The 10,663-nt window shown below is 41.4% G+C and overlaps 2 protein-coding genes across 2 annotated transcripts; both read left to right on the plus strand.

Moving 5' to 3' along the window:
- The first annotated feature begins 1,563 nt into the window (after positions 1-1,563).
- On the plus strand, positions 1,564-4,529 carry LOC102700391 (AT-hook motif nuclear-localized protein 7). Its single transcript, XM_040529688.1, has 5 exons — positions 1,564-2,053; positions 2,534-2,601; positions 2,726-2,857; positions 3,398-3,556; positions 3,763-4,529. Exons 1-5 carry the CDS (start codon positions 1,636-1,638, stop codon positions 4,126-4,128), a joined length of 1,143 nt encoding a protein of 380 aa, XP_040385622.1. The 5' UTR covers positions 1,564-1,635; the 3' UTR covers positions 4,129-4,529.
- Positions 4,530-6,997: 2,468 nt separating this feature from the next.
- LOC102703259 (DEAD-box ATP-dependent RNA helicase 52B) lies at positions 6,998-9,882 on the plus strand. The gene is made up of 6 exons (XM_040529193.1): positions 6,998-7,735; positions 7,827-7,915; positions 8,020-8,119; positions 8,325-8,582; positions 8,959-9,128; positions 9,359-9,882. Exons 1-6 carry the CDS (start codon positions 7,049-7,051, stop codon positions 9,627-9,629), a joined length of 1,575 nt encoding a protein of 524 aa, XP_040385127.1. The 5' UTR covers positions 6,998-7,048; the 3' UTR covers positions 9,630-9,882.
- The last annotated feature ends 781 nt before the right edge of the window (positions 9,883-10,663 follow it).

Consider the following 10,663-nt stretch of genomic DNA (forward strand, 5'->3'; position numbering starts at 1 on the left):
AATCTTTTGAGCCTAATTAGTATATAATTAGCCATAAGTGCTACGTTAACCAACATTTGCTAATGATGGATTAATTATACTCTAAAGATTCGTCTCGTGGTTTTCACGCGGAATCTAAAATTTGCTTTATAATTAGACTACGTTTAATACTTCAAATGTGTGACCATACGCGTCGATGTGATCTCTCTCTCAAAAATTTTTGCGAATTGAACGAGGCCCAATAGACCAATATTTAAATTTCTATTCTTAAATTTAAACTATATTTTGAAGTTTCTATAATCATAGTTTGTTTTTTACATCGACTTTTAGATCGCTAAGAACACTTTAAATAAAAAATTTTATTCATAAATTATTTTTATTTGCAAATATACTGGTTGTTTTTTCCTAAGAGCAAGTTCAGTATAGCCAACTAGTAGCTCTAAATCATCTATAGTTAATCTAATAACCAATTCATATAGTAGTTATCTTTAAAACATATACCAAACTATTAATACTTGATCCTACATGTTATACACAAATTGTGTTTGGAGTCTGTACTATAGTTGACTATAAATCTATAGTTCGTTACTTTTCTCTTTGCTCTGTTTATCTTTTTAAAATATATTTATAGTTGGCTTATAGTATGATATCGTACCTGCTCTATGTAAGTCAAACAATCAACTCATTCTTGCGCAGTTGCTGTCCCCAAAAATTTCGTTTAATATTCATATCTTCAAATTCTTTATTCATATATGCTCATGTATTTGTCATTTGTTACCGGTATTTAAAACTGAACTAACTACTATGAAGTTAATTTGTTTTAGAAATATCATTCTATGAACTTTTACATGTGAAATAGAAGTTTAGAAAACGTGCCCGTAGTAATATACACTGCCTCTCCGATCCAAATTTTAAGTTGAGACTATTAACTTTTTATCTATTCATCTTATTTAGAAAATTAAACTATAACTCATGAGACCATTTACTTTGCATCTACTTTTAATTATTCATCTTATTTAAAAATTTAAAACTGTAAATCATGCTTAAATTATTATATTTGATGATAAAACAAATCAAAAAAATAACTAACAACTATATAAAAGTTTTAAATAAGGTGAATGGTGATAAAAAATAACGTCAAAAAATAGAGTAATTAAAAATGAATATGATTTTATTGATGTCTTCCCCCTCTAAATTATTTGTCCTGTATATAGGCCTCGGTTAGTTTCAAAAAAATCACATCGAATTTTTAAACCCTTAAATGAAATATTAAATATAGATGAAAATAAAAACTAATTGCATAGTTGTTGGGGAAATCATGAGACGAATTTTTTGAGCCTAGTTAGTCCATGATTAGTCATAAGTGCTACAGTAACTCACTTGTACTAATGATAGATTACTTAGGCTCAAAAGATTCATCTTGCAACTTCGGAATTTATTTTTTTTATTCATATCCAAAAATCCTTCCGACATCCGGTTAAACGTTCGACATGAACCTGTTAAAAAAAAATTTTTTAGCAACTAAAGGCCATATATAGACTCTGTTAGCAGCTGCTACTGGTGCCTGGTACTCTTTATTTTCACCTGCTGTCTGTCTGTCTTCCTTCTCGGTCTAGTGCAAGAGAGAACCAAGAAAAACCTTGTCTCACATGCTGCATGGAGGGAAGAAGGGAGGGCATTGCTGTGGCCAGCGGCCATGGAGCAGCAGCAGCAGCAGCAGCAGCAGCAGGCTTCGGCCTGTTCATCAGCGGAGCAGACGTGTCGCCCATGGCTGAAGCACAAGAAGCAGCGGCGGAAGGGTACCACCGGTCTTCCCCCTCCTCGCCGTCGACGTCCCCCAGTACTCCCTCACCTCGTCCAGCCGCAGCTGGCCATGGAGGACGCGGGGACGGCGCCGCCGCAACGGCAGCCGCGTGGGGTCTCGCCGGCGAGAAGACGACGCCGCGCGAGGCTGGAGGGGACAGCGGCGTGCGGGTGTCAGGCCGCCACGGTGAGCACGCGAGCTTGAGCTCCTCCGGACGGCGTCGTGGACGGCCAAGAGGGTCCGGGAGGCGCCAGATCCTATCCACTCTAGGTCAGTATTTTTTTCCCTCTTCTAAAATTGCAGATTTCATTACAGAAATAATTTTATTTGCAATAAATCCATTTTCTGATTTATGCTGTTTATTTTCTTGCTATAATTTTTTGTTTGTGTGTATGAATTTATGTTTCATTGCTTGCATGGGGTCCAGTAGGGATGATGTGCAGGTTTGCCTTTAACCGTTAGGACAGTTGTGCTGTTCTTTTGTTGTCGCATTCATCTGTCTGACTGAATCTGTTCTTTGAATTTCCCCTTCTCTTCGTACCAACCATTCCAACCCTCGGTGATGCATGCATGAATTCTATTGTGATTTTTCCAAGGTGGTTTAACCAATCGACCTAATCCTTTGGGTGATTTCGTTAATGCCACGAGAGTAACTACAAATTAAGGTTTTTGTTGGACACCATTCTGTAGCCTAGTTGCCAAGAAATTGCACATTTCTTTGCCTGATTGGTATTCTCATTACTTGTGTAGGGGAATGGTATGCTGTGTCAGCTGGAGGGAGCTTCACGCCTCATGTCATCGTTGTTGCTACAGGGGAGGTAAGCCATACTGGCATCACAAGCTGAATTTTCCTTGACAGTCAGGTTGGCATTGTGATAGTGTGATCTGGTGATGAAAGGATGAACGGCTTACTGTTCCTTTCTTGGTCCAATTCGTTGGTAGGATGTAGCAGCGCGCATAATGTCCTTCTCCCAGAAGGGCCCACGCTCGGTTTGCATCCTCTCTGCCAATGGCACCATCTCAAGTGTAGCATTGAACCAACCTGGATCATCCGGTAGCACCTTCTCCTACGAGGTATGAGATGAAAGGTATCTCATTGTATAGTAGCATGATTCTGCACCTAATCTTTTGATGGGTGTGTTGCTAGCTATTGTGAATTGGTAGTCGAATAATTCTGCACCTAATGTTTTAGTTTTAGCATCACCAGTTCATCACCTTGTAGACACAATAAAAATGATGTTCTGTGAGAAATTGCTTAAGTTTTAGCCACCATGATAGTCACTCTTGAAGGCATCATTACTGGAAATCACATAGTCACAGGCAGAAAGGCTCGAGGTTGATTGTTCTGTGTCCATTTGATTTTCGGTAGTTTTAGCATATATGCATAAGTCTGGAAACTCTGTCAGTCTTAGTAACATAAGCCGGAAAACAGTCTGTTACTAGATTGTGCTAGGGTCTCCAATCCATATAACCGAACCATATATCATTTTTCTCAGTGTTTCTATCCTTGTAACAATTGAAACGAATTCGTCAAATATCCTGCATACACATTTTTGTTTACAGTGCTCCTCTCTGAACTCTAAGATGGCAGCATTTTGTATATGTGGTTGGCAGGGCCAGTTTGAGATTCTGCAACTGACTGGCTCCTTCACAATAGCGAAGGAAGGTGGTCGGAGGAGAACCGGTGGGCTCAGTGTCTCACTTGCTGGCCCTGACGGCCGTGTCGTTGGCGGTGTAGTAGCCGGGATGCTGCGTGCTGCCAGCCCTATTCAGGTAAAGAAACTACTGAACCTGTACCAAATTACCGATATCGACAACATAATTCAAGCCAACCGAATTCACAGTTAACAAGTTAGAGAACATTGAGTTTTTGTTGTTCTGCTGTCATTGTAAACTCTGTAGTTCATGCATGGCAAATTCGTAGCCATTCCTTTTTTTCTCTTTTCAGTAGCTATAACACCAACCTCTTTCATGGACAGGTGATTGTGGGGAGCTTCTTGCCCAACAGCCTGAAGCAGCATCAGAGAAGAATGGGCCTACATCAACAACCCTCTGCTGCGCCAGCATTGCCAGCACCTATGGCTCCTCCCGCTGTGCTCACAGCCGCAATGCCCATTTCTCAGGCAGCTCCTGGCAACAATGGCTGCCATTCGCCACAGGTTTCATCCATGCCTACACAGTCCCATGCTGGTGTGGAGCACAGCTGGGCAGCTAGTGGTGCCATGAACCTGAACATCTCAAGCTCCAGTACAGGTTTCAGCATGGCTGGGTGGCCTAGAAGCTCGCAGTCCATGAGGCACAGGCCTTCACCTGACATCAATGTCTGCTTGACTCCTCAAGAGTAGGATCACTGTCACTTTTGTTTTGGTCGCTCCATGCCTACATGTGTTGTGTTGTGGTTGTCACGTGCCGATGCCATGTGTTTGGGTTTATATAATCAGTTTGGTCTGCGAGATTTGCTTAGTCTAACAAAAAGTAACAAAAAGTATCTCGAGGTATCGGTACCTCGTGGTACCAAATCGTTTCTGATTATTGGATCTAACGATGCATATCCTACTCAGTTAGATTCAATAGGGAAACGATTTGGTATCTCGAGATAATTTTTGTTGGACTGAAGCAAATCTCTTGGTCTGCTGTTTAGTTCTTGTAAGAAACTAGCCAACATAAGACAGTTCAGCCAGAATCTGACAGAATGTGATAGTTTTATGTCTTCATCTGGTTGTCAGAATGCCATTCTTCTGGGACATTTCGATGCGATTCATTCTTTCGTAATTTGTAGCATGTTCTACGGTACCTCTCATCTCTCATTATTGCTAGGTTTGTGGTTAGTGTGGATCTAATAGTTTCAAGGGATAATTATGTTCTTAGTTTCTTACCCCTGTTTTCAACTCTAACTGTCATTTTACCGCAATACTTTCTCAACTTTGTGTTTTCTCTCGTTTTTTTCAAACTGAAGGTTATGTTTGCTCATATTCCGTTTAGTTCCCTTAATGGCGTCAAAAACCAAGTCAAAATATGGCCAAATTTTATGTTAAGTTTATGCTTGACAGTATTCATGAAAATGAACGAGTTAAGTTATGAGAAAACACGGGCTAAAATAATGTTTAGTCAAAACATGGGCAAATTCGCAAAATCCTTAAAAATATGGGCAATTATGCAAATGGCGTACATATATTTAACATCTTTAGGAGGACTTAACGGCATAAAAGAAAAAATGAGGTTCATTTTGAAAAAACAATGGTAAAATCCCAAAGTTGAAAATGCATGGATAAAATCACAATTAGAGTTAAAAACATGGACAAGAATACAATAGCCCCTAGTTTCAAAGATATACTCTCTCTGTGCATATAGCTTTTTAACTATGTTTGAAAAGTACCTTAATGTACTAAAAAATTTTAGTACAAACCTCTTATACATCAAAGTACATCGTACCTCAAAGTATCATATATTTTACACTAAAAAATATGATGCTTTGATATACTTTTTCAAGGATGGTAAAAAAAACTCTAAATATATTGAACTAATTTGATTGTCCTAAACATCGTATATTTAGAACTCAGGGTGTATTTAGCACTATCTACCATATCAATACATGGGGCTAAGCGGCTCGGTCATGGCACGCTGGCAATGGCCTAACTTTTAACCTACAACATTGAGAATAGGAGTGAAAAGGAGATTCCTAATCTACCGTCCCATTTCTGAAAATACCGACCAAAGAAAACATAAATGGTTTGCCAGAAACAAAAAACGAAAATGGTTTTGTTATTTACCGACCATTTTGTTAGAAAACAATATTATTCCGGTAGTTACTGTTTACGAATACAGAAATATATTGTTTTTCGCAAGACTCGTGCCCAACCCTAAAACTCAATTGCTCAACTATAATTCCTCGTCACACAATGTGGCAAGGGCCCACTCCACAAGCCCGTCACACAATGTGGCAAGGGCCCACTCCACAAGCCCACATGTCACAGCTTAAATATCTTGTTTTCGATTTACGTATCTTTCTACCTGTGTATATTTCTATTTGTGTATCTATCGCTTAAATACATATAATAGCATGATCACGATGTTTTAAGACTATACATGTAAGGCTAGATTAGACAATGTATAATACCTGTGCAGGTAAATAAAATTTATTAGTTAGTTCTAGATATAATGCTCCGACACATATAGGCTTTCTCGAGAACTTTGTGAATCCCTCTATCCCAAATTGATCATTATATAAGTTCTGGTTACAAAGACTAAAAATCTATTTAATGAACGTTGAAAAACCAAAGAGACAAATTACAAAATGCATGTATACATACAAAACCGGAATTTACAAATCACATTAAAACCAATTAGATGGATTACATGTAAGAATTTAATGTGCACATGAACTGAAAGGTTATTCGCATCCCAATTAATGCATAATAGGCTCTCTTCCCTGGATTGGGATCCAGTGCAATCACAACTAGGACTGCACATTAAGGACTGCGTGCAATCATGACCATCCATTTTTTTAGTTAACAGCTAAGATTCGGTGCTACAGTTCTGTTGCTACAGTGACTCTTCCTGTGCAAACAGTGCATCATAAAATCTAGACCCTTGGATTTGTATTGAACAGTACTAGTGGGACTGCTTATATTGTAGTCATATTAACGACTGCATAGATCCTTCTTCCTTATATAATGATCATTTCAGATATTCTCCTTTTCTCTTATATGATGATCAATTTGAGACATATATAGTAACATTTATTTGTATGGGTCCTATCGAACTACCCTAGTTCGATAGTCTATTTAAACTTGTGGTTTCCGTTGAATTCTCTTTATAGGTTTCCTTTTTGAAAGTGGAGGTCCCATGTTGACCTGGCCCAATTCGATAGTATCGTATTTTTATAATTTTTATATCAAACCCTTATTTTTATGATTTTTCATTTAAATGATATTATTTTCTAAAACTATCTTTGAGGCTCGAAGCTAGACCTTTAGTCCCAAATTTGTATAACTAAAAATCCCCATGGGCTGGGCCCTCCTAAAAGGAAAGCCCAGGTCTGACATATGGGCCAGCGCTCTCCTGGGCCATATTTCATGCTCGCCTAGGCCTTGCTAAGTCATAACGGGCCACGGCCCACGGCAACTGACGCAAATGGGGCCCACAAGTTGCTAGTGGCTTTGCTAGGTTTTGCCACAAAGTGTTTCGTGCTCGTGTCGCGGCGGCGGCAATCGATCTCTCACTCGCATCGCCAACGCGGACGCGGAAAAGGGGGAGCGCGAGGCCATGGCGAAGGGCGACGACGCGTTGGCGCGGAAGCGCAGCAGGGTGCGGCGGAAGCGGATGCGCAGCAGCGAGAACGCCGTGTCGGCCCGCGTCGCCGGCATCATCGCCTCCAAGCGCCGCCGCAAGTCCGGCAAGCGGCGCGGCTGCGAGGGCATGTGCTTCTCCCTCCCCACCCCCGAGGACCCCTTCAACGACCGCCACGGGAAGAAGCGGAAGGGCGACGACGACGACGACGACGTCGACGGGCCCGCCGGAGATGCCTCCGCCAAGAAGAAGAATAAGAAGGACTCCATCGCCAAGAAGAAGCCGGCGAGGGACGCCGCCGCGAACGGCAAGTCCAAGCCGTTGCCTGAGACTGAGAGGGAGAAGGACGGTGCGGAGTACGACCGGCCGTCCAAGTTCCTGGTGGTCTGCCTCAACGCCATCCGAGACGCTGCGGCGTCCGAGGACGGCGGCGGCGGCGGCATCCACGACACCGGCTCCTGGGGCGTGGAGCTCTGGAATTGCTGCTCGGCGGCGCCGCCTACGGATGTGCTCGACACCAGCGGCCTATGCGCTACCCGGGAGCAGACAGCTTGGCTCGTCTCCACGGCCTGCGACATCGTCGCCAGGAAGGAGAAGCTCGGGGTGGTCGTCTCTTGCCCCTTCCTACTCTACCTTGTCCCCTCCCAGGAAAATGCCGTACAAGTTAGTGCTGCCATTTCAGTCCTTCCATTTCTTCGTGCAAGGATCGAATTTTCCTTGTAAATCAGTGATTCATCTGCTGATGTTTGTGCAGGTGCGTTCGATTTGCAAGCCTCTGAAGAGTCTTGGTATTCATTCGGTCAGCCTGCATCCTGGCGCTTCCATTGAACACCAGATGTCTGGGTACGTTTTGGCAGTGTAATTCTATTGTCAATGTTGTTACTTGTAAGCTTATTAAGTTAGAGTGTGGCACATTTAGTGTTAAAAGTCGTGTTCACTTGATTCAGATTAAAGAGTTGTGAGCCAGAGTTTCTTATATCCACACCAGAGAGGCTGCTTGAACTTGTGGCTTTAAAGGCGATTGACATATCAGGCGTATCGATGTTGGTGAGTAAATTAGGCTCTTCAACCGCTTAGTGATAAGGCAGATCATATGTGTTAGTTGCATTTACCATCTTGTTGGTAAAACTATATTCAGATGCCCAAACTTCTCGTATCCTTGGTTACTATATACAGACTGGAATCGTATTCCCAGTAACCCTACTCATGCTACAATCAAGCTCGATGTAAAGATGGAAACTTCATTTGACAGGTCATTGATGGTTTGAAGTGTTTCATGGACCTCAATGCCGGTGACAAGCTTTGTTCTATTAGGGATGCCATATTGAGCAGTCCTCAAATAACTATATTCAGTGACCCATCTGACCGAAGTGTAGCTGCACTGGCAACGAAACTGCTCCACGGAAGAAAGATCAGGAGGCTTTGTACAAATGACTCCGTTACTTCTCGAAGTGCATTTGTAACACAAAAGATACACATATGCCCAAGAAAGGACCAAAAGGCACCTAAGGTAATTTTCGACCCTTTAACTACTAATGTATCGCTTATTTGCTACTTGTTTGCTGTATGTGCTTATGCATCATGATCATTACTATTTGTGGTAAGAAGGGAGCACTATAGGTTTTCTTTACAATCTTCTTGTCTTCATACTATCACTTCAAGCAAGCTGCTTCTCGTTACTGGAGATTAGTCTGTTAGGTCAACCTTGCTAGGCAGGCCTTGATCTATGTACCTTGGTCTTGTTCTTTGTTGTTTGAGGTTTTTACCCCACCTGCTCTTATTTCATGGTTATGATTTTGGAATAGAAACTGTTGCAAACCTTTTATGTGATTAAAGCACACCTTTCTGTCTACTGTTGTATGTTCATGTGATTTTCCAACTTGCAGGTGAAGCAAATTCTTGAACAAATTTTAACTAATCATGCTAAAAAGACTGCAAAGGTCCTGCTGGTAGCTGCAAGTAATCACGAAGCACAACATCTATCATCGTCCCTGAAATTGCAAAATTGTACCGTGACTGATGACTCGCATGACAACTCTTTTACCATATGCAGCAGGTATAGAAAACATCTACAGTGTGCTCTTTTGTCTGAACTTTGAATATACGGAGACAAACCATGAGTCATGCAATGTACCTACCATTTATTAAACTCTTTAATCTGAAAGCTGATCAATAAGACTTTGGGTTTACTTGACAGGGGATTTTAGTCACGCCATTATCGTTCAACTTGGATTGCCTGTTTTTGTTTCACTTTGTCAACTTGCATTTTTTGTGGATTTTCTGCAGCGTCGGGTTGATTAATGTCCTTGTGAAAGACTGGGAGAGCATGACAGCGACAAATTTTGAGGACTTTGACACTGTGTTGGTTGCGGACTTGCCTCCTTCAGTTGACGAATACACTGATGTCCTTACTGGTGCAAGCCGTCATGTGGTTGTGGGAGAGGTGCATTGCATCTTTTCTAGCGCCGATGCTCCTCTTGCAAAACCCTTGTCACAGGTTCTCACAAGCTGTGGTCAGGTGGTGCCTGAATTTCTCAGAAAACTGGCATCCTCATAGCAGGATTGTTTTTCTCATGACTATCATCGTAGTATACACAATTGTATTCATGGTCCTCGAAGTCACTATAAACAGTTTTGTCAGTTTATTGTTCCTTTCCATGTAATTCTCGCAGTATAATGAGGACATTTCGGCCTTGATGTAGCTTTGTAACATCATATTTTGTTGATGCAAGCAAGTACTTGCCTGTGAAACAAATTGCCTTTGCATTCATTAACATTACATGCCACAATAATCAAGTGCAGACCACTGAAGTTACTGGTTTTTATACTACTGTAAAAGAATTTTTTAGAATTAATATTATTTTAATGAAAAATTGCAAAAGTAGAGAGTATCTGGGGAAATCGTAAATTTAGGAGATCTATCGAATGGTGGGGGACCTATCGAATGGAGGGAGTTTGACAGGACCCACCAGCCGGTCGACTGCTAAGCTAGCCGGGCCTGTCGCAGCTCGACAAGTGGGCCTGTTTAAATTTGGCAGTTTGATAGGGGGGGTCCAACTTTGGAAGTTAGACAGGCCCCTGTCAAATAGGGATAGTTCGACAGGCCCTGTCGAACTGCAATGCTGGTGTTCTAGTCTGATCTCCTCCTCAGTCGATAACTGGTGATTCGATAGGGGTTCTATTGAACTACGGTAGTTTGACAGGACCCTAAATTTGCGATTTTTCACGGATGCCCTCTAATTTTACGATTTTCCATTAAAATAATGTTAATTCTAAAAAAATTCACTGTAAAGGCTGAATCAGCTATCAACCTGTCAGGCACCGCTCTGCTCTTCTCTTTTCAGTGGGAGCAAAAGAACAGGCAGTGATAGATCTCAGATCCTTCAAAGTGCATCAATATGTCAAAGAACTAACTTCTTTCAATGCACCTCCTTTTGCATTCTCTCATCAATTTAGTGCCTCTGTTTCACACTGCTTATCATGGCTACTGTTTACACCTAAACTTTGATTACTTCTATTTCCGTAAGGCCCCTTTGATTTAAAGAAAAAACAGAGAAAATTTGTAGGATTCTAATCCCATATGATTTTTTC

The sequence above is a fragment of the Oryza brachyantha genome, chromosome 12 (genome assembly GCF_000231095.2).
Source record: "Oryza brachyantha chromosome 12, ObraRS2, whole genome shotgun sequence".
In the NCBI taxonomy this organism is placed as follows: domain Eukaryota; kingdom Viridiplantae; phylum Streptophyta; class Magnoliopsida; order Poales; family Poaceae; genus Oryza; species Oryza brachyantha.

What these genes read in the sequence shown, in the direction of transcription:
- LOC102703259 (XM_040529193.1), top strand. Translation starts at nt 7,049, where the DNA reads ATGGCGAAGGGCGACGACGCGTTGGCGCGGAAGCGCAGCAGGGTGCGG. An exon ending in ATTGAACACCAGATGTCTGG is followed by an intron (nt 7,916 to 8,019) that starts GTACGTTTTGGC and finishes CACTTGATTCAG; the next exon opens with ATTAAAGAGTTGTGAGCCAG. An exon ending in TCTTTTACCATATGCAGCAG is followed by an intron (nt 9,129 to 9,358) that starts GTATAGAAAACA and finishes GATTTTCTGCAG; the next exon opens with CGTCGGGTTGATTAATGTCC.
- LOC102700391 (XM_040529688.1), top strand. Translation starts at nt 1,636, where the DNA reads ATGGAGGGAAGAAGGGAGGGCATTGCTGTGGCCAGCGGCCATGGAGCA. An exon ending in CCAGATCCTATCCACTCTAG is followed by an intron (nt 2,054 to 2,533) that starts GTCAGTATTTTT and finishes TTACTTGTGTAG; the next exon opens with GGGAATGGTATGCTGTGTCA. An exon ending in GTGCTGCCAGCCCTATTCAG is followed by an intron (nt 3,557 to 3,762) that starts GTAAAGAAACTA and finishes TTTCATGGACAG; the next exon opens with GTGATTGTGGGGAGCTTCTT.